The 26,727-nt window shown below is 39.5% G+C and overlaps 1 protein-coding gene across 2 annotated transcripts; it reads right to left on the reverse strand.

Moving 5' to 3' along the window:
- Positions 1-2,297: 2,297 nt before the first annotated feature.
- Positions 2,298-26,727, reverse strand: NAPG (NSF attachment protein gamma). 2 transcript variants are annotated; one of them, XM_053571600.1, is made up of 12 exons: positions 26,511-26,727; positions 23,417-23,484; positions 21,442-21,526; positions 20,415-20,432; positions 19,705-19,735; positions 15,289-15,398; positions 15,116-15,182; positions 14,779-14,849; positions 9,173-9,251; positions 7,235-7,314; positions 6,324-6,453; positions 2,298-5,332 (listed from the first exon to the last, which is right to left on the reverse strand). In XM_053571600.1, exons 1-12 carry the CDS (start codon positions 26,564-26,566, stop codon positions 5,189-5,191), a joined length of 939 nt encoding a protein of 312 aa, XP_053427575.1. In that variant the 5' UTR covers positions 26,567-26,727; the 3' UTR covers positions 2,298-5,188. The 2 variants fall into 2 exon arrangements, with proteins under 2 accessions (XP_053427575.1, XP_053427577.1); XM_053571602.1 differs by lacking the exon at positions 26,511-26,727 and adding an exon at positions 23,592-26,491.

Raw genomic sequence — 26,727 nt, forward strand, 5'->3', positions numbered from 1 at the left:
AGTGGCCCAGAGTTCAGGAGAGAAGCTTATGCTCTGGGTACCATCCAACCATCCAGCTAATTGAGTAATGAGGGCCACAGCTCCGTGGACAGCATAGGCCCAAAGCTCAGACAAGTTGCTCAGGCACCAGACACCACCTGCCCAGTCAAGCTCAGGGTGCTGCTGCCCAGCGGGGGGCACAAGTCTAAAGTTCAGGTAAGAGTCACTCTGGCACCAGGCCCCACCCACCCAATTGAGCTCAAAGAGCCTCCACCTGGTGGAGAGTACTAATCCAAAGTTCAGTACAAAGTCACTTAAACCTTGCCCTCCCCCAGTTGAGCTCAGAGAGCCCTGCCTGGTGGAGGCCAAAGTCACTTAAGTTCAGTCCCAAGTCACTTAAACCCCAGCCCTGCCCACCCAATCGAGTTCAGAGAGCCCTACCTGATGAAGGTCCAAAGGTCCAAAGTTCAGTCCAAAGTCACTTAAGACACCAGCTTGCCTATCCTATCAAACTGGGAGAGCTGTGTTTGGGGAAGGGGCAGGTCCAAAGTTGAGTCAGAAGTTAAAGAAGTCATTTAAGAACTGGCTCCACCCATCCAATGGACCTCAGAAGTTGTCCTGGAGGGCAGAAAACAGATGTGCCAGAGAATTCCTGAGGAGCTGGAGATGTGAAGTTCACACTCTCCCTGCCAAAGCTTGGACTGCCATGTTACTGTTCTCATGCTGCAGCTAGGCGGCCAGCAGAATTCCCCATCTTCCCAGTGAATTTGCCAAACACTCGGATCTACAGTCCTTCTGGCAGCTAGGGTGAGGAAAGGGCGAACTGAGTGCTCAGGATTGCCGAACAAATATTTGGTCTTTGTGCCGAACAGAACGGGGGCTAGGCTCAGTGGTAGGACCTCAGTAATGAAGGAGGACTGGGACTTAGCGACTGCTCTCCCGCAGGATGAGGAGAGCAGACTTTTGAACTCTGTTTGCTGGTGGGCTTGTTGTCCACTGCAGAGCTCCCGTTTGGTGGGGAAAGAGTCTCCCTTCCTCTGGGAACTGGACTTGCACCTATTTTTTTTCTTCCACTTTCTTGTTTCTGCTGCTTGATTCAGCCTGGGTGATGTGTACCTCACACAGTCCTCTCAGGGCGGAGCTCCTCACAGTCAGCTTCCATCTACTTCAGTCCAATATCTCTCCCTATGTGCATGGTCAGCCATCTTTCCACAATTCTGTATTTGAAAATTTGGAAGCTCATGTTACGTATAAGTTAGATTTACCTAGCTTTATGAGAGTTAGTTAAGCATTTACAAAGATTTTAAAAGTTAAATTTTAAGAATGCTCAAATTTGGCCCCTGAAAAATTTAAGAGAAACAGATATTAAAAAAAAAAAATCTCAGTAAAGGTAAGTAAATGCTTAAGCCTTAACTCTATGGAGATTAACCAAGTTTGTTACTTTGAGGTAATTATCTAAGGGACTTTTTAAATTCAGTGTCCTTGATTATTAATTAAAAGTCACATAAGTTCTTTATATGCACATAGGTTTTTTGGTATAAAAACAAAAAATTCATTGGAAGATTTACTCTCCTTTTTCAAAACTGATGTTGGCTCAGTCTTTCTTCTTTGAAGACATTTGTAATGTCCTTAAAAGTGACTCATCACACTGAAGTCAATACTGAGCCTTTTCCTGGCACTGGCCTAATGCAAACAATGGGGCAGGTCCAGAGGGAGATGGATTTTGTTTATCCTTCCCAACTAGCTCTTCTTGCTGCCCACAAACACAACAGTGACCCTAAAGTACACTCAGAACACTCCACGGTATCTTAGGAGAAATGCTAAACTACAAGAGCCGCTCCTGGATTCTTTCTTACACTGATTTTTCCTAAATCCAGGCATCAAATTATAATATCTGTCTCTAGCTTATGAAAGATAGGAATATGCATAGCAAGTATTCAACGTCTGATTAATTATAAGTAAATCGTCTCATAAAGTACTAATTATGTATAATTACAAAACAATGCTGTCTCATATCAGTTTTCTTAGTTTCCTTGCCTCATTTAACCCAATGCAAGAATTATTCTCTTGAAAGAGGTATTAGTCTTCCATCTCGGCAGGTAGCAGATTTTATAGCAGTATTATAATTACTGAATGACTGATATTTAAAAAAATCTCAGAATTTTAATACCCAAAGGCACCTGACTCCCAAAGAGCAGAAATTACAACTGACGATAACATACACAATACTGTTTCTGTACCATTCAGCTGAAATCATATAAATTTAAGAGAATGTTTCCTTGGAAAAAAGGGGAAATTAACAAGCAAAACAAAGTAAGTAATAATAATCATATTCATAGTTTCCAGTTTTATTTTCATAATTATCTTCCTATAGAAGCAATAATCTGCATTTCCATAACACTACATTTAATATTCTACTCATTAAATAGCTGTAAAATGGGAAATAAAGCACAGATTCCATACACAAATACCATACTTTGTATATGTACAAATAAACTTAATATATTAAATATACTTTGTAGACTAGACTGACTTCACTTACAATATAAAAGAACACTGAACATTGGATTCTGAGCATATTCATGCAGACTTTCACGCTTGTAAAAGTGATGACACTATGATTCTGCTGAACAAGTTTTCTTGCTGTAAACACTAAGTTTTCCATTTCTATCGCTTCAGGAGAAAAGGCTTATGTAAGTGGAAAAATAAAATATATAAATTGAAAATAATATTTATTAAACACCACGCAGAATCTCTAATATCAGAAAAATATCCCCAAGTCCTGCACATTTATCTCAAACGTGGGTAGGGTATGAGGGAGGCTGCATGTTGGGTATAGCCTTTTATGTTTAACACTCAGCTGTATAACTGTTACAGAATACACTACATCATTACTCTTTAATTTCAAATATGTAAGATGAATAAAACTTAAATTTTTTACCCAACGCTGTAGTGGGTAATATGGTCTATAAACAGTCAAATATGTTTACAGTACTGTCAACTCTGTATTACTAAATAATCAGCCTTGGGCAGCACCTGTGGCTCAAAGGAGTAAAGCGCTGGCCCAATATCCCAGAGGTTGTGGGTTCAAGCCCAGCCCTGGCCAAAAACTGAAAAAAAAAAAAATTAGCCTAAATGAGCATTAATGTTAAGCATTAAGTTTTTGATGGGATTTAAAAGGTATAAGCAGCAATGATGGGATTTCTGAAACATTATATCTTTAAATGCAAATGCCTAAATACAGTTTTAGATTGTTTATAATCTCAATACAATTAAGAAACATGATCTGCTACTTACAGAAATATGCAAGTAACTTTAGGAATCAAAACATTAGATTTTAGACCAGGCATGGTGGCTTGTGCCTGTAATCCTAACACTCCAGGAGGCTGAAGTGGGAGGATCACCTGAGTTCATTTGAGACACTATCTCTACTAAAAGTAAGAGAAGTCAGCTGGGTGCAATGGCCTACAGTTCCAGCTACTCCGGAGGCTGAAGCAGGAGGATTGCTTGAGCTCAGGAGTTAGATGTTCAGTGAGCTATGATGTTGCCACTGCACTCTAGCTTGGGTGACTGAAGCTCTGTCTTAAAAAACCAAACCAAAACAAAAAAAGCATTACATTTCTTAGTGTTTGTTATCAGACCTGTGATAAAGATTGTATACTAACATCCACCCCTCCAAGCACACTTGCCAGTGGAAAATGACACTCTAAGCTCTCCCACAGAACTGTGGCTAAAGTTACTTCTGTATTCTACTTTAGCATTTCCAGGAGCCTAGCAAAACTAAGCATACTGTATACTTAAACAAGATGTGGCCCAGAAAGATAGAGACAGGGCATAAACAAACAGAAAACTACTTTGGGTAGAAAGTGCCTACAGAACGCGCACTGCTGATGTTTATAAACCTCTTTCCAATTACCAGATTATGAGATGGGTCTAAACCACACAAGGAGAAAAAGGAATGTTTCAAAAACATTTTAGGAAATAACTATAAAGGACTAATATACTGACAGCACAGTGTTTGAAATGTATGTCTTTTAGCCAACTGCAGTGGCTCACACCTATAATGCTAACACTCTGGGAGACTGAGGTGGGAAGATGGCATGAGCTTAGGAGTTCGAGACCAGCCTGAGCAAGAGCAAGACCCGTCTCTACTAAAAATAGAAAAACTAGCTGGGCGTGGTGACAGTCCCAGCTACTGAGGAGGCCGAGGCAAGAGGATTGCTTCAGTCCTAGAGTTTGAGGTTGCTGTGAACTGATGATGCCACAGCACTCTACCCAGGGCAGAGTAAGACTGTGTCTCAAAAAAAAAAATATATATATATATATATATGTGTGTGTGTGTGTCTTTTAAAAACAATTCTTCCCTTTTAGCTGAGTTCCCCCCCCCCATGTCAAATTATGGTCTAGCTGCAACTCAAATCAAATCAGAGAATATTCTGGAGGGAAAATAACATATGTATACTAGATTGATAGAAACATTACCCGTTTCTTAGAATACATAAAAAGGCCTTTATTACTTTCCATCTGCTCAAGAACTAAGGAGGTCTGGAGATGGCCACTGTTATGTATTTTTTAGATGAAAGGAATACCTATACTTCATAGAGGACTCTAGACATTTACAGAATCACTTTAACATGCTATTTCCAAAATTTTGCAAAGCCACATATAAAATTTAAATCCATCTTTTACGGGGCTAAATAATATTCTGAGGCTCAAACCGGCTTCCTGTACCCATCTCATCTCTGAAAAAAATTTAATAATTTCAACGTATCGAATATCATGAGGGATAAATTTCCTTATCAAAATAGAACATATTTTTAAGTCATTTTTTTAACCAGTAAACTTCACTTTTAGCAGCATTAAACTAAATGAAAAAATCTCTAGTGATAAATTACAAGAGCCCAAGAAAGATTATGTCTACTGCTCCTTTTGTTCAGAATGTAATTTATCTAGAATTTGGCCTAAAAATTTTTAAATCAACTGTATTAAAACATGATAGTACATTTGCTATTTCCTACTGGTGTCTTAGGAAAGCTCTTATCATAGAAAGAAAATGCTCACAGGTAGTAGTTACAATGAGTGATTTGGGAGAAATGATAACTAAAAATTACTCTTTATTAGTATTAGCAGTCATGACTGCAGTGAAGTCCATGAAATTGCACATCAGGCTTTTCCCTTTTTACTCCTTTTCTTTTCTGTAAGCAAAATACTAGCACAGTCCCCCAGAGTATTCGTCGTCGTCTTCATCAGCAGCTGTGGTGGTGACGCCATCAGTCTTGGCCTGAGGTGTTGCGGGTGATTTCTTCTTGATTCCCCCTCCTGGAACCACCAAACTGAGGCCCAGCTTAGCATACTGTCAATGATAAAAAAAATGTGTGTTCTTAAAAAGGCAGGTAAGTAGAATCCTGGTATATTTTACTCAGCTATAAAAACCAGAGCCTAGCTCTCTACCCTTATGACACCAAAACAGCATTTTTTTGTTTTTGGGGGGTGTTTTTGCAGTTTTTGGCTGGGGCTGGGTTTGAAGCCGCCACCTCCGGCATATGGGGCCAGTGCCCTATCCCTTTGAGCCACAGGCGCCGCCCCCCAAACAGTGTTTTAGATGAAAAGGCAAAACACAGCAATGCTCTGTCAGACACCTTATGATCATGGTGTGACAGGCACACAACTATTAATAGTAAAATATCAATTAGGGCTTAAGCTGACCTGATACCATGATGACACTCTAAAGTTCTAAGAGCAAAGAAACAGGTGTTCACAAATCTACTGACAAAGAAATAAGAAAGAAATGGAAACTTACAGCAAGGCTCACTTTACGTGTAAGGCATCAGGAAAGGATACTGCCTATACACTGACCAGTGTATTCCTCGAAACAGACAAGCAAGGCAGGCACCAGAAGCTCCAGTTTTAAAGATAAATTAACTGAGGCTTAGAGACAGTTAATAACCTGTATCACACAGCTGGCTGTTATAGAAGTAGGGTCCCCCCAGTCTAATGACTTACAAAGGGTACTACACAATGGGGCTCTTTCTTTCAGACAGTGAGTCTAAGAACTTAAAATAAGCAACCTGCAGGGAATGACGGAGGGAATGGGGAGCCAAGGAATGAGACTGACTTTAAAAATATGTGTGAGGTCCACAGAGTCAGACACGGCAGACCCACATGACTGACAACCACATTATCTAAATCTGTGGTGAAATTCAATGCAAGTGGTCAGTTTACGAGCAGCAGTTGAGAAGAGGAGGCAGATAATCTCGTGAACCCCTGGGAGAAAAACGATCTCATTAGAAGCCTCTGCCTTTCAAGAGGAAAAAGGAAGCTACACAAACCAACAGGCCACTCACGTCATTGTCCATGTACTTGAAAAGCGGTGAATTGCAGACCTCTGACACTTGATCTTGGTCTTGCTGGTCATAACCTTCGAGAAGCTGTTCAAGTGCAGCGCAGTCTTCACTGCCATTGAACCCTGGTATGCTACAGTAAGCACAAAGCACATTTCTTAAAAGAACACTTCTCAACCATGTGACAATGTCTGCAGACATCTAGTTGTCCCATGTGAGAAAATACTGCCAGGATCCAGTGGGCCGAGAGCAGGGATCAGTGCCCAGGACAGCCCCACAAACCCAGCTCTGAATGCGAACAATGTGGAGATTGGGACTTCTCGCTTTAATCATCTTTTTTTTTTTAGAGACAGAGTTTCACTCCCTCTCCCTCTGTAGAGTGTCGTGGCATTAGAGCTCATAGCAACCTCCAGCTCTTGGGCTTAGACGATTCTCTTGCCTCAGCCTCCCAGTAGCTGGGACTACAGGTGCCCACCACAACACCCAGCTATTTTTGGTTGCAATTTGGCCGGGGCCAGGTTTGAACCCGCCACCCTCGTTATATGGGGCTGGTGCCCTACTCACTGAGCCACAGGTGCCGCCCTGCTTTAAATCATCTTAACAGATCTTTCTGAACATACAATCTGGGAACTTTTCTTTTTTTAATTCTTTTTTCCTTAGGCAAATAAAACAAAATGACTAAAGTAATTTCACTACCATGAAGGTTCTCAAGGAAAAAAAAAAAAAACAGGTAAGGAAACAACTTATGAAAGTCCTACAGTAAAAGCTAAATTGGTAGTTGAGCACTCCTATCACTATGCAGATTAATTAAAAAAACCTAGTTTCCTGGCAGGACATTTGTCTAAGCAGCAATCTTAGCTGAAGAAACAGCAATGTCAACACTGCAAATGAACATGGTCCAGACAACACCTTACCTGTAGCTCTCCCGGACACATCTTTCTGCAGCCACATAGTCATTTCTGTGTAGATGAACTAAGACTTGAGCAATTGTTTTCTAGAACCAAAAATGTGATCACATAATCAAATTTATATCCATTAAATAAAGTCAATTTCCTGGCAATATTAAAAACAACTGGAATTTACCTTTCAGGGTCTCGGTTTGTACATAGATAGATTTTTATAAATCCTGTAGTAACTTCCACAGGACACCTGAGAGATAACATTCTAGAATGCACTTCCCAGACTCTGAGGTCCGGGGATGTGGCTGCCATGAAGACTCTGACGGCGGGCCCCAGGGAGCCTCAGTGCAGCCACTGCAACTGCTGGTCAGAGGACCACACTTTGGACACAAGCCTTTGAACACAACCATCACATTTAAGAGAATTTATTTCAAGTATTCATATAGATTTAATCTTGAAAAGGTAATAAGCAAGGAGAGGGAACCTGTAATTCTATGGTTATTCTTCTGAATTCTTTAAAAAACACTAGGAAATTGTCTAGGAATGAAAACTTCATAAAACGGAAAAACAGTATTCCTTAGTCAAAATAAAAGCAGTAAGGAGATCCAGGATCTAAGTGATAAAATCTCATCATCAAAATAGCTCTTCATAAAATATTTTTCAAGGTTTTGAATCTTTATTCTTCAGATAATTTTTATTGATCTTCAAGTTCACTGAGTCTTTCAACATCTCCATAATAAGTATTTTATTTCAGATAATGTGCTTTTTACTCCTAAAATTCATATTTCATTTTTATAGTTTTTATAAAAATAACTTTTTCTATAAAAAATAGGCCCTCTTTTCCTTTCATTTCAATTGTGTTTAATTTTAACCTCATAGAGCACTTAGGACAGCTACTGCAAAGTCTTCACGTGATAAGTCCAACAACTGGGTCACTTCAAAGTGGCAACAGTTGTCGTTTCTCCGAAACTGGTCACATTTTCCTGATTCTTGCCTGTGGAGTAATTTTGCCGTAATTCTCAGCAGGGTATGGGTGTTTTCAGCAGACAAGCACTCCCATTCAGTTCACACGGCACACTGTTTCTTGCTTTTGGTGGGCAGTGGTTCTAACCTGAGTCCAAATCCTTTGCTGTGCAGCTCTGGGTCTGTCCCAGGCAGTAACAGCCCTTCAGAGAGCTACGTGAGACTTAGGTGGTATGCACATCTTATTTCAGTTTCTAAAACTTTGCGCTCCTCTTTAGCCCTGTCTCATACATGCACAGTTAAAGAGTAAACTCAAGCCTTGTATATAGGCCATGCATATACTCAGGGGATTCCTTTTCCCAGCTTTCTCCTTTCTGGAATTTTCTCTTCCTTCTCTTTGTTCATCTTCCCAGTTCCTCTGGCCGAAAAGCTCTTTTGGAGTTTTCTCTGCCTGAGCCATCATCACAGCTGTAATTCCATGACTAGGGTTCAACTTGGAGTGAAGTCAAGGGAAGAAAAAGAAAAGAGAAACTCTTTTCTCAGTTTCTGTTTAGAAAACTGGAGTTTCCGTTCGAGTTTCTGTTGTTGTACTGCAGCCTCTGTTACCCAGCTCCAGGACTGGGGGCATCTGTCAGGGTAGTAAGAGGAAACAGAAAAAAGCCTGGGCAACTCACTCCCATGTTCATTGTTTCTCCAAGGACTGTTCCTCCCTCAGTCTGTCTGCTTTTATTTCCTTAGCAAGAGGTCGAGGGTAGCTGCTCTTTGAATCTTACCTAGTAAATTAGTTTTAATCAGCAAGAGAGATAGGCTATAGTGAGTGCACTTACTCTGTCTTCATCAGAAAGAGGCCCATAAATATTATTTTACAAAAACAAATATTATTTTACAAAAAAAAAAAAAAATCTGTAAAATCTTAACTTAGGTATTTATTTATATCAACACGAAAAATCATGTAATGTAAAGCCAAAAACAAACACTTTCAAAGAATACCTTGTAACAAGTCGGGTAATTCTCAATTTCCTTATAAATATTTTTTTCTTTCTGAATAGAGAGTGCCGCCTCATCAAACCTAAAAACAAAACAAAGAACTGTAAAACAAAGCAGGTCTAAACACTGTGCAGTGAGGCCACCTTGGTGATGATACCGCACGGACTTTAGAGAAACCAAGAGGATGAGCGCTGTCAGCACTGCCCAGAGCCTGCTTCCATGAGCTCTGCTCATCTGGCTTTTAGGCATCAAGCTCACAGACAACAAAGAACTTAAGGATGTGTTAGTTCAAATGGAGGTTTTAAGTTTGATAAAGATTGTCCATTAATGAATATCTATGAAATAGACGGCTTTGTGAAATATATGAGAGCATAACTCCTCAGTCTCATCACCCAAGATTTCTTTCCCTCCGGCTGAAAGAACATCCAGATGACCCCAGGGCACTCCTCACCCCCATCTTGTCCACACCACCACGGTCCCTCCTGCTGCCTCCATGGGCCCTAGTAAGCTCCTCAGTGCCTAAGAGGGCAGCGTGACGGGGAGGCAAGTTAGAGGGCTCAACAAAATCCTGCTTGTACCTGCCTGCTGTAACACTCACCCTTCCATCTGCTCTCACACAAGCTCCTTTCCTTCCAGGCCACCCAATGGCATATGAAGAGAAAAGAGAGGACAGGGCAGGGATGGCCAGAAATGTTCTCCTGAACCCTCCGAGCTCTTACTCCTTTCTCATTCCCCCAGCTCCAATGTCATCAAACCATCAGATCCTCCTCTTCCTGAAAAGTTGTGACACATGCTGAATTCTAGGGCCCTTGAGCGTCACTAACTTGGCAACAGATGAACTGTGTGGTCCTCACCCATCTCTTCCATCCCACTGAACAGGCTGAGGTTACAGAAGTGACTGCCAGTGGCTTGCTACGGGACGTTCACACAGCTCAACAGCTGTGCTGCTAAGATACGAAGGAAGAGAGCTGGTGCTGTGCTCTAAAATACACATACAAGAATGTCACACCGTATGCCCCATTTTTCTGCATCTAATTTATATTTAAAACAATAGTTGGGTATATATATATATATATATATATACACACACACACATAGGGGCATAGTAGCTTGATTTATGGTAAGATGGCTACTGAGATCATGAGTTTCATTAAAATTTTGTGGGTTATACCCTGGCAATTTAATGACTTATAAAATAACACTGGAGAAATGTACTCTGAATTTCCAAAAAGATCAAGTTAATAAATTGTTGGAACAAAGGCAGCTTACAAGTTGGTTAGAGTACCAGAGTTCTGAAGCCACACCCAAGATGTCCCTCTGAGTGTGATGGGACATCAGTCCTGTGATCAGGACACTAATTAGCTGACTGTGAGCAAATTGCTGCCTGTGCGAGCCTGACATCACCCAAGCCTCTGGAATCAGAGACACGTGCTCCTGATACCTTCGATCCGCAGCAATTACCACGCTGAGAACCACATGTGGGAGCCCACGCCCAGGAACAGAAGGCCCGTTCCGGAGCCGAAAGGGTCTCTGGCCACAGCAGGAAGAACACAGGTATCTCCGTCTCTAGATTGGTTTTCCCTTCTGCTTCATTCTCATCCAGAGTTGAAGTTTCTTTTTCTTTTCTTTCTTCCTTTTTTCTTTTTTTTTGAGACAGAGTCTCCCTATGTTACCCTCGGTAGAGTGCTGTAGCGTCACAGCTCACAGCAACCTCTAACTCTTGTGCTTAAGCGATTCGCTTGCCTCAGCCTCCCAAGTAGCTGGGATTACAAGTGCCCGTCTCAACGCTTGGCTAGTTTTTGGGTATAGTTGTCATTGTTGTTTGGCAGGCCTGGGTTGGGATCGAAACCACCAGCTCTAGTGTGTGTGGCTAATGCCCCAGCCGCTGAGCTATAGGCACCGAGCCGCCATCAGGTAATTCCTTAATATTCCTGAAGACAGAATAATTTGTTTTTATCTTTTTTATAATTCAGAAAAAGAATCAGACCCAAATAAGACAAAAAATGAGAACTTACAGACATTATGTACCTATGGCAAGAATGGTCACAGAATGCCAATTATCCCCAAGCTTTCAACAGCTTTCCTTACCATGATTCAAACAACTCTTGCTCTAGCCCCATTTCTTGAACTCCAGAATATAGTTTTAACTATCTACACACATTTTTTAGCCTTTCTGGCATATTCCCAACTAAGCTTTTACCATCAGTGATCCGCTTGTTTATACACTCCTTGCCTCAGTAGTTAATGGCGTCATGAACAGGACAGCTACCCAAGACATAAACCCAGTGACTCTCCTTAACAGCACACACCCCCAAACACACACACAGCCCTCCCTCCCTTAAGGATTTAGTAATTGTCTCAGATAACAGGTGGGAAGAAGCACTTTTCTTGCTGAATGAGTCTTATAAATGCACTAGTTCACTAAGGAAAGAATACACTGTGTACTGGCAACTTCCTCCTCAGAGCCTTTCTTGAAGGCACTGGAATATAAGCCCTAAGCCATGATCAGCTGGCTGGAAAGGCCTTTCTAGAGGGAATAAGGGCACTGGCCTTGGACCAACTATTGAGACCAGCCAAGATACTCACCTAAACGAAATTCTGAATCACAACTGAATTATTGCTCTCCAGAACTGAAGGAAAAGTGAAAGACTAACACTAAATAGATTAATTTTACTATACTTGTATTTTTAAGTTAGGACTAAATCAATTAATGTAAAAACATAAATGTGTTAACTATGACAAATATAACTCTATTAGCAGATGATACGTGTGTGACGTATACAACTGTCACTGTGACAAACAGAACCCTATTAGCAGATGATACGTGTGTGACGTGTACAACTGTCACTGTGACAAACAGAACCCTATTAGCAGATGATACGTGTGTGACGTGTACAACTGTCACTGTGACAAACAGAACCCTATTAGCAGATGATACGTGTGTGACGTGTACAACTGTCACTGTGACAAACAGAACCCTATTAGCAGATGATACGTGTGTGACGTACACAACTGTCACTGTGACAAACAGAACTCTATTAGCAGATGATACGTGTGTGACGTATACAACTGTCACTTGTTTTAGTTCTTACAGGCAAGTAATCCAATCAGATTAGAATCTATGTACTGAAGATATTCAAATAATACATAAATTGTCTCAATTATCCTTCCATTAGCATAAGTTCTGCATGTTTCCCTTTCCCAGCACTACGGAAGTTCCTGAGAGAAGTTCCATGGCAGCAAACTTTTAATTCCTTCATACAACAGTGACCCAACTTTTCACCAACAGTGACCCAACTTTTCAAAATCTTGTATTCCTGAATAAATTTAAATCAATTTTACATTGTTATACAATTCAAAAATATATTTCTGTAAAACTGTTTGTTCAAACATAGGAGAAAACATTTTTAAAATGCATTTTACTAAAAAGAAAAAAAAAAACCCAAGAAACCAAAATCATGAAGTAAATAAAAGATGCAACTGGTTCCCCAGATTTACACATGTCAAAATCCACCAGCAGTCATCAGAGCAGCGGGGGGCTCACAGGACCATGGACAGCTGGGCCGACCTCCGGGCAGACCCTGGCCCTACTCCTCTCCTTTGCTACTCCCCCACAACACAGTTTTAGACAATCTATGTTTGGAAAACAAAAGGGAAAAAGACACAAAAAGGAGAAACACTTGAGGGTGGCTGAAGCAGAGTGGACCCCACACAGGGCTGTCCTCACCTCCTGTCCCCTCACATCTTCCACCCTTCACAGGGTCCTACAGGAAGGGACCCAGTGCTCTACAGAGACACTGAAAGCCGTCGGGGAGGAGAGAAAAACAGGCCAAAGCAGGCCAGGACTTGCCTACTGTCTCCCTTGTCAAGGATGCTATTCCCTGTTTCTACCACGTAGGGTCCCTGCTCACCAGAGTCAGAATCCAAATAACACTTCACACTTCAACTATTCTGCAGCAGCCTGGGAGCCATGACCAGAAACAGTTTTCTGTCACAAACACTTTCAGGGACTAAAATGAACCATTTATAAGTTAGGGAATTGTATATCTAAATGAAAATGCTTAATGGTTAATTCTAGATTAATTTATTCTCAAGTTCCTCTAACCCTTTTGAATTGTATTTTAGAATGCAAATTAATACATTCCTTTTGGAAAGAGATATGGAGAACACTTAGAGATCTAAAAATAGATCTGCCATTCAATCCTGTAATCCCTCTACTGGGCATATACACAGAAGACCAAAAATCACACCATAACAAAGATATTTGTATCTGAATATTTATTGCAGCCCTATTCATAATTGCTAAGTCATGGAAAAAGCCCAAGTGCCCACCGATCCACGAATGGATTAATAAATTGTGGTATATGTACACCATGGAATATTATGCAGCCTTAAAAAAAGATGGAGACTTTACCTCTTTCATGTTTACATGGATGGAGCTGGAACATATTCTTCTTAGTAAAGTGTCTCAAGAATGGAAGAAAAAGTACCCAATGTACTCACCCTTATTATGAAACTAATGTAGGACCTTCACATGAAAGCTATAACCCAGTTACAACCTAAGAATAGGGAGAAGGGGGAAAGGGAGGGGAGGGAGGGGGGAGCTAGGTGGAGGGAGGGGGATGCACCTGCGGTGCATCTTACAAGGGTATATGTGAATCTTAGTAAATGTGGAATGTAAAGGTCTGAGCAAAATAACTAAGAAAATGCTACGAAAGCTATGTTAACTGGTGTGATGAAAATGTGTCAAACGATCTATGAACCAAGTGTATGGTGCCCCATGATCATACTAATGTACACAGCTATGATTTAATAAAAATAAATAAATAAATAAATAAAAATTGAACTGACTCTCAGAAAGGCACTGATAGATTCATTAATCAGTTCTATTTTGATTCCATATCAATATGTATCTCAGGTCTTCTCTGCCCCTGGAAAGCTACAGAAAAGTTTCACGAAAGTCTTTATCTCTATACATACTATCTCTTAAAGTTGCTTATCTAAATTTACATTAAATTAAATTACATTACTAAGTGAGAATCTGGCAAATAGAATTTTATTAATGACAGAAATTGTCCACTACGTGTAAACTGAGGAAAAGTAAAAAAGTAAAAAAAAAAAATCCAATAGCACTCTAGCTTTACAGGGTTCAACTATTTGTGCCTGAAGTCATACGTTTTAAGGATACGAAAGTAAATGATGTTCTGTGTAATGACACTACTTGGCTGTTAAGAACTGTCAGTTTCATGGGTGAACATTTAGGACATGTTTGTCATTTATCCTGACATTCTTACTTTTCCTCAAGAGATTATAACGTAACCAAATAACAGATCAAGAAAAACTGTTCTCTCTCATGCTGTTGAACCATGTCTCAACCACTACGAGCACAGTGCATGATAAACTTTGGCATTAAACTTTGAAAGAACTGTTCTTTTCATATTTAACTCTATGTGCCTACAGTCCACAGATGTCACTTTTTTTACTGAGTGGCCTGGGGTGTCCATAGCTTACACCAGAAATATTAACAAGCTAACCCTTAAATTACTCGCCAGTTCAAACACGGATCGAAATTGTATACGGACACACAGGAATAGTTTTGAAAGTTGTACCTGCGTCCTCGTACCAGCAGTCTGGAGGCTTTTCCCAGTAATTCAACTGCCTGTCGTAAGCGTTCCTCATTCTGAAGGATCAAAGAAAAAGAAATGTTAGCTGCTTTAATGCACAGATCTCTTATGTCCTGGCATTTATTTTATTAACAAACAAGTAATGGATCGAGGGGGAACACCAAAGCTGCTAGTCCATTTTCACTATTCTCTAATAGAAAAAAAGAAATAGAATCAAGTGAGCATGGAAAAGTTCTAAAAGTAGCCACTGCATTTCTTCATTTTCTTATATATTATGAACCCAAATATTCTAAGTAATTAAAAAAAAAAGAATCAAACTTACTTCAAACACATTAGCTGTCTGTTGATATAACTGCACAGCCTTCTCTGGGTCTACATTTTCTATAAGCCTGAATCAAACAAGAAAATTTGACTTATGAGAAATAGAAAACTTTTGCAAAGGACATTATTAAAAAAAAGAAAAAGACAACGGCTTTGAGTGAGACTGGGGCTCACTTTCCAGCCCGCTCCAGTGCCATGGCCGCGGTGTCAGGGGTGCCGTTTTCTAGGTACATCGTGCTGGCCTTCTCGATGAGCTGCACAGCCTCGGGCAGTTTCTGCATCTCCTATGCACAAAAGATACAGCACGGATCAGAAAATATATCAAGTTAAGGAATACAGAGTTAATCTGAAATTTTATCCCTAATTCATGAAATGACTCAAAAAAATATTAGACCACAACAAATATTTTAAAATGAAATGTCTTCGCATGGTTACTCTCTGAGTCAAGCTTCATTTAACTGAACCAAAACCGTAATTTCCAAAATTTATTATCACTTCACAGACTTTCTGGAAAACTATACATATACTAGAAAGCAAAAGACCCTGCTCTTTTGTGTTTTCTAAGCATTTATGATTCTTAAACATTTACTGAGCTCTACTATACACAAGGCCTTTGCCAAAGATCAAAAACTGGTAGCCTGAGCGCTGTATCTCATTTCCAAGTGCAATTTAATTGAACCATGCAGTATTTTAAAATCAGACACTTCCCCAAGAAAATGTTTTACAGCTTCCTTTAAAAAGACATCCAAGGCTAGGCGCCTGTAACTCAGCTGCTAGGGCGCCAGCCACATACACCAGAGTTGGCAGGATCGAATCCAGCCTAGGACTGTCAAACAACAATGCCAACTACAACCAAAAAATCGCCGGGCGCTGTGATGGGCACCTGTAGTCCCAGCTACTTGGGAGGCTGAGGCAAGAGAATCGCTTAAGCCCAACAGTCTGAGGTTGCAGTGAGCTGTGACGCCACGGCACGTTACCCAGGGTGACAGCTTGAGACGCTGTCTCAAAAAAAAAAAAAAAAGAATAAATAAATAAGTAAATAAGATAAAATCGATGGCCACAGCAGGCATGTATTCCCACCTGGCAATAATGAGCTAGGACTGAGCAGCGACTGTTCCTGTTAGATGACACCAGCCACCTCCTGGAACTGGCTGCGTTTCTTCTCACTGCCAACTGCCCTACGTAGCCAGAGCTGCCTCACCCACCTCAGTTATCCCCTATACCTCACGTCTGAGTCTTGACACTCTTCCACGCTGACTGTCATCAACAGAATAAATTCTCTAACCATTAATCTCTAAGTCTCAAGATCTTTTGATGCTAATATATAATATCTCCACATCAAAAAATTTTTACATAAAATAAAAAAAATCACTTATAGCTAATCACAGAGTTTTAAAAATGTTACTTTATTTAGGTGTGACTTGTATCTTAAAGTAGACTCCACGTTGACATCTCACAGGTTATTTTAAAATCTGCCTATTTAGTCCTTTGCTAAGTTAACAAATCCGTTAGGATATCCCTAACAAAACTGCTGGGCTCACACTCACCACTCCAAAACATCACTTCTCATTATTTAGCTCTGGAAACTAACAATAAAACAGACTGAAAGATACTGCATGAAATAAAGCTGCTAACATCCACCCAAGTGGAACATGTTACCATTAAGCATATCCCCAAACGTCAGTGAAAAAATAAAAACAAAACTTTCTGTGATAAAACCCAAGGCCAATGAAAGAATCTGTCTATGGTGTATGTTGGAGACTCTTTCAGTCAACAGTGAATGATGCAAAGGAGATGCAGAAACCTAACAAAATCACTCTTTAGTCCAGTGGGACATTTTGGCTTTTGCAGAATACAGGTGACCACTGAGCAGCATGGGTTTGATCTGTGTGGGTTCCACTTACACACAGATTTTCTTCTGCCTCTGCCACTCATGAGATAGTGAGACCAGCCCCTCCTCACCCTGCTCCTCCTCAGCTGCTCATGGGGAAGGCGACAACCAGGCTGGACCTTCATGACAATCCACTTCCACTTAATCAACAGGGAATCTACTCTCTTTTCCTTTTGGTTTTCCTAACATTTTTTCTCTACTTTATTATAAAAATATACTGCATAATACATATTATATATAAAATATGTGTTAATCAACTCTTAATGTTCTAGGCAAGATGTCTAGTTAACAGTAGGCTACTGGTCACCAAGTTTTTGAGGAGTAAGTTATATTTTCAGGGGCTAACTGGGTGTTCTTCCTGTAATTTATCTATCTATAATTGAATATATACTGATCATCTATAATATAAAAGCATCTGGAGAGATATAAAGAAACAATACAGGGACCATCCTTCAGGGGTTTTACCTAGTATATAAGACGTAGAAGCTTCAACTACATTAGAAGGCAGTGTGAAGTAAGTGCCATCAGAGTAACAGCTAGGATACAGAGTAACAGCTAGATCTTTCTGCTTTTGCATTAAATCAAGTGAGCCTGTGAATAAGGAGGTCCAACCACACCACTAATATTTCTCCATAAAAAAATGACAGGCTGCCTATTTAAAAGTTATACCATTCACCACAAATATGCTTATTTTCAATGGCTTGTGTGCCTACAGAGCAAACAGGATGTGAAGTCACAACAATTGCTAAATGAAAGAACCAAAGGTTGATCCAAGAAGTCCCTGCGGCTGCCCTGGTGTTTGTATTTAATGTCACTCCCTAAGCCTTTAGGAGGATAACTGATTGTGGAAATTTAGCCCACAGAATTAAATTAACTGTGGATCCTGTAGCTCAGGACTCCCAATGCTGTCTGGGATTGTCCAAAGGCATTTAATTTAAATAGGAGACCATGCCAGAAGGCATTTTCCTTCATATGTTTCTCTACCCGTTAAGTTTATTTTCCTTCATACAAAGTAGTGCCTTTCCAACCCTCAAATTAAACAGCTATTTGAGCAGTGTTTCCACTGCTCAAATTAATGCCTGGACAGCTGCTCACTGATGCCTAAATAACAATTTTTGATGAAGACTCAAGTCGTAGCATGGCTGCTGGAATATAAACTGTGGCTGTGAGAACTAGTGTTCTAGCACTGTTGTAGATACTACACTCTGATAAGAACTGCCCGAGAGCTTCCTTGCTCTCAGGGAAACCAAGGCAGAAGGCCAGAGCTTTCTCTGATGAGAAAAAATTCTACTTGCCAAGGAACTGCTGCTAAAAACCTAACTTGTATCATCAAATTTCATTTTAGTTGCATGTCTGGCCAGAAAAGCTTTACTTTAATGGATTTATCATACAGAAGCATCCTAATGTATTTAAATATCTTCCTATTATTAAAAATTTAGATAATTGCCATTTTTAATAAATATCCTTATGCATAAATCTTTGCTATTTCTTTATGACAAACTAAGAGAATATGAATTTCTGGGACAAAGTTTCTTAGCTTTTAAACTAAGCATGTTAACATACATAACTAGCATTCTTTATTCTTTCTAGTGTTTCTAAATGTTCTACAATGAGCAGGTATTAACTGACAACAATCAGTAAATTCAAATTATAAACGTCACATGCAAAATTCAAAAGCTTCACTACAGTGTAAGTTCTTAAAGAAAAGCTTTATAATAATTCAAAACAGCTTTTACCATATTAGAAAATGTAAGAATGGAAAGAAAAACATTTTATTTCAATTGCCACCTGGCATACTTTGAGGGTCAGCGTCATAAAATAGCATGTTCTGTCTCACCACAGGATATTAATTCCTAACCTGCTTTTAAAAAGTAGAAATATAAAAAAATGGCCTAAGTACATCAGTCTATCCCATTCAGAAAGAATCAGTTAAAGTAGCAAAAGCTTAATCTGGGTTTTCTTCACTGCCAACTAGTATTTATAAAACAAGTAAAAATCTCTTCTATTTATAACCCATGAATACCAAAAAAAGAACTTTAAATTTTTATTATTATATATTAAGATGTCCTTATGTTCTGAAAAGTAGGTAAATCTCCTATATACCATCTTTTTCTTTCTTTTTTTTTTGTGACAGAGTCTCACTCTGCGCCCTAGGTAGTGTGCTGTGGCATCATCATAGCTCACAGCAAACTCAAAGTCTTGGGCTCAAGCAATCTTCTTGCCTTGGCCTCCCCAATAGCTGGACTACAGGTGCCTGCCACCATGCCTGCCTAGTTTTTCTATTTTTAGTAAATACAGGGTCTCAGTCTTGCTCAGGCTGGTCTCCAGCTCCTGAGCTCAAGCAACCCACCCACCCCAGCCTCTCAGAATGCTGGGATTATAGGCGTAAGCCTCTATGCCTGGCCTTTTTTTTTTTTTTTTAAGCAATATGTACACGTCTGTCCTGGTTATAGAGCTTAGAACCTTGCTGTTTCCAGTTCCCTCCAAGACATTTTTCTTAAATTTCACTTTTAATACTCCTATCTTAAAATAGAATGTACCCTATAGGTTCGAATAGTGTTACTCTGGGCAGGAAATCTTAACTTGGCCTCTCTTCACTTACAGTATGGAAGCCTGTCAATCTCAACATAGATTGTACTTTAACACACTGTGATTAATTCATTTGACCTAAACAGCAGCTGTGATACAACATTACTGACCTTGAACATCATGCCAGCTTGCTCGTAAGCTCTGCAAAGAGAACAGAAGTCTCTGATGAGATCTTAATGAAATAAGGGAGGAGAAACTTTCCATTAAGGAGCTACTGGTGAGAGAAGCAACTTCCATTAAAACCGGCTCATGCACAACACATCACTCTGGGCTTGTACGGTGTTACCACATACGACTTTTTCTCCTTTTTATTTTCATAGGCAATCATGCCTTAGGAACATCAGACATTTGAGTCCAAGAGATTTTATTTTGTAGATGCAAAATTAAGGAAGGGCTAGAAAGGTTAAATTACTTTCCACTTGACAAACTTAAATCTTAGTTTCAAAACAAATAAAATTCTCTCCACAAAAGCAGAAGAAAGCTTCCTGCCTTTTCCACGGGCACCATTAACAACCAAGAAAGAAGGAAAAAAAGAGATTCTAATCCACTTGTGTTCATAGGTCACCGAACAAAATGGTCCTGAAAATATTATGCCAAATTTAATTTAAACACTGTATATCTTACAGTTAGGAGTATCTTAGTTTTTAAAGTTCAGGTAAATACTGAAGCAAATGGAAATGACTATTTTATTTAAATCAATACAAAATAATTCACTATTTATGAATTTGTAACTTGGGAAAAATTTACTGACCTACAGAAAAATAGTAACATTTAAAACATAATCTGTAAACACATGAAAACTTGGAGAATATTTACTTACTTGGCAGCATGAAAAAGACTGAATAGATGGAATAAAGTTAAAATTAAGGAAAAAAAGGAAATCAATAGTATCCAGAGATCTGCTATTTAAAAGACAAGTTACTAAATCATTGACCCAGATGGTTCCAAAAAACAAATCCTACAAACAGATAAAGAAGAACTAATTCAATGCCTATTGATAACCTTTACCAAATTCATAAAAGTCACCGTGTAACTTTATATTGTAATATATATAATTTATTAATCTTAAGAGTTTTACTAAAATCCAAAGTATGACTATAATTTGTAGGTAAGATAAAATAAACATTTTTTATTAATAAGTTTTAAAATACCTCAGGAAAATTTATTATTTTAAATTACTTAGATTATATTACTTCAAATACCTACGGAAGACAATATCTATAAACAACCGACATAGCAGTTCATTTTTAGTATCTGTGCTACTTTTATATCCTTCAGTGAGAGTTGACAGGTTTCCCTCACTTCACACTCCAAGTAAAGCCATAAGGAAAATCAGAAGCAACGGAAAATAAATTCTCAAATGTAGCTCTGCAGATCAGTGTGGACTTAATCATCACACGTCATCAGAAATGCTCCTTCAGAGTTTAAACTGCAGAATTTTTCTTTTCTTTTTCTTTTTTGAGACAGAGTTTTACTTTTTTGCCCTTGGTGAGTGCCGTGGCATCAGAGCTCACAGCAACCTCAAACTCTAGGGCTCAAGCATTTCTCTTGTAGCTGGGACTGCAGGCGCCCGCCACAATGCCCAGCTGTTCTTTAGAGACTGGGTCTCACACTTGCTCAGGCCAGTTTCGAACCCAAAAGCTCAGGAAATCCACCCGCCTCAGCTTCCCAGAGTGCTGGGATTATAGGCATGAGCCACCATGCCTGGCCCCCAAATGCAGAATTTTTCTAATCATTTCCTATTTTAAAATCATTTTGCTTCACAGGTAGGAAATGTATAGCAAGAGAAAATAGTTTGCCAAAATCATTTAACTGTTTAATTTCTTTTTAATGACTGAAAAAGATACGCCCTATTATTTTCATGGGCAACGGCTTCCCTCAGGCAGGCATCTTTTGCTTGCTCAAACTGTTTGGCATTTTTAAAAGCAACAGCTGAAATAAAAAATACAGACTTTCTATTTTCATCACTTACAAACCTCACATGAATCATTACTGAAATCTGCATTTAATAAGAAATATTATAAAACATACTTATTTCAATCAAATAGGAAGTTTCATAAAAGTATAAAATACTGCCTTTTAATAAAGCAATTTCTTTTAACGTTTCTGATTATCAATAATTTAGAATTTTTAAGTTTTTCTTTTTTCATTGTTGACTATTGGCACAAATCAATGCTACTGCCACTCAAAATCAAGAAATCTAACATCAATACTTCCAAACAATCCCAAATAATAGGTACTTCAGTCACAAAAGACAGCATCTTTCTTTACTGGTTTTACATTTAATATAAAAGCAATGCTTCAGTTATAGCTCATTAAATTATTTAGAAACTGAAAAAAAAACCACTAAATAATTCTATAATACTTTTCCTTTTGGCACATATTACAATAAATGTCTGACAATGCATTTATTTAGAAAAGCAAAGCTTTCATACCATTTAACTATCAATGAAAAAGACATCTCACTGTCCGAAGAGTATGAAGTATATTGCTAGCTGTTTTAAATGTGTCATCATCAACACAAAACCATTAGGAGTGGCTTTAAAACATGGTCTTATAAATTTTGGAAAACTTAACCAACGGTTGCTTATGAAGAAGTAAAAAACACAGAGCTTTCAGAAAAGGGTTATTGGTTAAAAAACAGTCTTAAAATTCTCTTGAATAAAATGTTGAAAACAAACAAAACTAAAACTATTCTCCTTGCTTTTCAATATTTTGCTTTAAAATTTCTTTTCCTGATTAAATATATTTTGCATAAACAAAGAAAATAAACAAAACCTGCGTTAATGGAAAAATCTGACCTACAATATTTATTTTTGCATGTAGCTCATGGTCAGAGGTATATAAAACAAATACATATTAAATTCCCTTCACAGACAGACTTGTGAAAAGATGTACCCTCCTGTTAAAAAAGCATCCCCGTGTAAGGTGCCTATAACACCTACATAAAATTTGAACAACTTTCTGTAATTTTTAGAATGAGATTTATAAAATTTACATAATGCCAGAGGAAGATTCATTCAGATTTAAATAAAAGTGTTTAAGATTCATTTGTCATTTCCTTTATCTAGAAAATACACCCTACATTATACTGATCAGTTTCAATTGATCTGATTTCTCTTTTCTTTGGTGATATACTAAAATTAAAGTCTGTGCAAAAACAGACTTACATGATCTCTAAGCTAGGCTAACAAATGCGATCCGGGCCATTGCTGGGCAATGTGCGTAAGGTACTTCAAGACTCTGTTATACTTTATCCCCAACATGATCACAAATATGCTGAAAACTATCATTCTGTAAATAAAAATGCTATGTTTAGTAAATTATTTTCCTGATCATATTTCAGATAGTTTATATCTTATAAACAGATGAATTAATACAATTATGTAGATATCCTAACATTTCCTGAACATTTAACATAGATCTAAAACACATAATGTGCCAAAAAACGTGATTTGCATATATGCTTAGGATGAGGCTAATTTAAAAAAAAAAAATAACTTAAAAGAAGACCCTTTATTCAATAACAGGAAATGAAATAGAGGAATATGGCAAAATGCTGCACGCAGTGATGACTGACCTGAAGGGCAGCAAGCCTGCCGCTGTCCACCCCCTCCCACCCCTCTGCCGTCAGGACTGACAGACACCAGGATCCGCATCAGGCCTCAACACGTCCAAAAAAAAATGGGAAAAAATGTAAAGGTTTGTGCTGTTATTTATTTTTTTTTTAACTATTAAAGAGTAAGAGTATCATACTGGGATGAAGTCATCAGACTGTTTTCAGATTACACACTGGAGCAATAACACTATAGTCACAAATACCTGCTTTTCCGTATTCAGAAGCAGCACTGTCGTAATCTGGCTTCCATTTTAACAAACCAGTTTTCAGGCTGGAATGAAAGGAAGACAAATTTAACAGCATTACCAAGCACCTGAAGCCAAACTCCCCACTCTGCCTACCTGTGCCCAAACCTGTTCATAATAAATACAACCTCATCTCTTCCCCTCCCACTGTGGCATATGTGCTTTCCTCCCAGAGGTCCTCAATGCATGGTCCCCAGATCAGCAGCATCAACATGACCTGGGGACTTGCTAGAAATGTAAACTGATCATCCCACTCCGGACCCACAGAACCTCTGAGGTTTAACAAGGACTGAGGCGCATTAAAAGCCGAGAACCTCTGCAGCACAGCATCCTTAGCAGCTGGGTTCAAGAGACTGACTCAGAAGCCAGGCTGGAGACATAAATAGGAGCCATCAGCACGGACCACACCAAGGGCACAGATAGGCTCTCTGAGGGCAGAGTAGAACAGCAGAGGAAGTAGGCAACACAGGGTAAGAATTAGCCACCAGGGAACATGGAGGATAACCAGAAGAGAAGCACATTATGAAAACCAAGAGAAACCACTTTCTAAGATTACTACAGGCTTCTCAGATGTCAAGTGAAAAGACAATCTATTTTGACTCCTTATGTGACTTGCCCTTTCTACAATAATTTATTTTGTTACTTTAAAATAATTTCAAACTTAGTTTAATTCAGTCACTGTCAAACTTGGTGTGCATAAGAAGTGCTGAATGCCATCTTAAATTCTAAATTTCAATTTAATTAGTGAAAGCCTGCATACATATAACACTGTTTGCTTCAAATGAATCAGGGGAGAAACTTCACTGACAAGAAATCCCTAAAGCCCTCAGAGGAATGCCCTTCACTTTTTAACAACTGTGTGAACTGCCAAGAAGCCCTAAAAAAAATGGAAAAAAAATCAAAAAAAAAATGGAAAAAATGTAAAGGTTTGTGCAGTTAATAAGTAACATTTTTTTCCAATTAAATTTAACATATATAACATCTAAAATGTTTGTATATATAGTGTTACAAGATTCAAATTTGTAAGCTATTTTTCAAGCTTTCCAAGAATTGAATTGCTCAGAAAAATAAAATCCTTAAATTGTGGTGTGTCTATTCTAATCCATGAAATCAAGGAAATATACAATAAAGCAAAATTTTAATCAACTCCTATCCCCAAACATTCATTATTCTGTATATTTCTAAAATCCTACCCAAAACAAGATATAATTATCCGATCATCTAAAGTGCTAAACAAGGAAACCCCCCCTCCCCCAAGATTTTTAAATACAGCAAATCATCCAAAGGCAGTATAGTTAATTTAGGTTTAATGGCTATTCTTGTGTTTTTGTCTTTTTATCCAAGCATCAACAAGAAAAATGACCAATTTCCCTAGGAGGAAAACAACAACTACAAAACTGCCATCTATGGGGGAGGGGGGGGAAGTGGCTATTACAAAACTATTTGGCAATATTGAACTCTATTAGAAAACAGAGAAAAAAAATTTTTTTTCTAAGAAGCTTTTGGCCCATTTTTCCTGCCACCTACTTAGCAACTTTGTCTAGAATCATATCAAATGAACCCTTAAAGCCTGAATCCAACACTGCCTGGCCCAGCCCTACCCACCAACCATGCCCACTCATCTCTCTCCACCTTGGCTGAAGGCCTCTCACACTCCATCTCCCAAGTTAGAAACCCAAGAATCAAGCCTTCACCTCTAATTCCAGGTAGGTCATTAAAACATGTCAATCCTATTTGACAAATGTTACTCCCTCCACCCTTCACTGTTCCTTGAATTCAGGCCATCATCACCTCTCCCACGAGGTCAAGAACATACTACTGGCCTGCCTCCAGGACCCTCCATTTCTCCCACGCTTAATTTTCCTTGCTTTCTATCTCCACCACGTCCACTGAATACATTCTACCACTGAACGTCTTTTCACTCATCTGTTCTCTTGTAAATTCTAAGATCTTAAAAAATTTCTGGGTTTTCAAGCCCTGCCCACAAATCACCTTTATGAACTTTCCTAAACACCCTCAGGCAGAATAAACTTCCTCCCTCTGTGTTATCAAGGCACAGTTACCATAGCTTTAGGTATTCCACACATTCATTATACTTTTGTGTTTGCTCTCACCACACAGTGGGACTGTTAGAGAAACCTCCAGTGCTAAAAGAGCACCAGTACCTTACACACCACATGGAAGAAATGTGTTATAACAGAAAGGGCTTGAGTTTGTCCACTGTTTGAAAACTGGCTTTGCCATCTTTCAACTAACTGTGCAGGCTTGGGTAAGTCATTATGAAGCTTTCCTAAGCCTCATTTCCTCTTATGTAAAATGAGAATCTCTATTTGGAAAGTTGTGAAGATCTCAGTCGATGAAATTACGTATGTGAAGCACCTATCATTGAATGCGATGCCAACATTTCATTATCCGTAATTACCAGATAAAAATTCGATGGAGGGTGTCAAAAAGATTAAGCAAGGAGAATCCGTTCAGGCTCACAATTATTTGTTGGGTGCCTTACTACACTCTGTACCAGAAGGGGGCAGCACACACACATAAAAAGGACTAAGCAACAGTATGATGGCAGGTGAGTTCACCGAGCAATTTTCAGGGTAAATCTATAGTCCGCTCCACAACACAAGGGACTCTTCAAGAGCGGGGGTTGTGAGCATCACATTTTTGGTTGTCATAAAAGGGGGGCGGAGAGGAGGGAGGTGTGACCGGCATCTAGGAGGCAAAAGCAAGGGATGCTGCTAAAGATCCTACAATGCACAGGTCAGTCCCCCCAGGAGCCATCTGGTGCAGAGCCCAGGTTGAGAACCGTTTCTACAGGAAAAGCAGCGCAACACTACGCCGGAGCCCCCTCCCCGCAGACTCCTGGTACGCAGACGACTTCCGGTGGGCTGGACGACGAACTCCGCCTGCCAACGGGCTGCCCCGGCCCTCGGAGTCGGCCAGCGGGGACGACGCGGGGACCCCGCAGCCCCCTCCCTCCCGCCCGGACCCGCCAGGGCGCTGACTAGGCCGGGCGGGGCGTCCGCACACAGGCCCTCGTAGGCTCGCTCACTATTTCTCTGCTTTAGCGAGGTGCTCCAGCCCTTCATTTATCTTCTGAGCCGCCATCTCCACCGCCCGGTCCCTGACGTGGGAGGGAACTACGACGCTTCCTCGAACCCCGAAAGAACCTGGCCGAGCAGGCGTGGGAATACCGAAAAGGAACCGGGAACGGCGCCGCAGCCGAGCGGCTACGGAGGGCCAGAGGGAGCAAACCTGCTGCGGCGAAG

This window comes from Nycticebus coucang, chromosome 19 (assembly GCF_027406575.1).
Source record: "Nycticebus coucang isolate mNycCou1 chromosome 19, mNycCou1.pri, whole genome shotgun sequence".
NCBI lineage: Eukaryota > Metazoa > Chordata > Mammalia > Primates > Lorisidae > Nycticebus > Nycticebus coucang.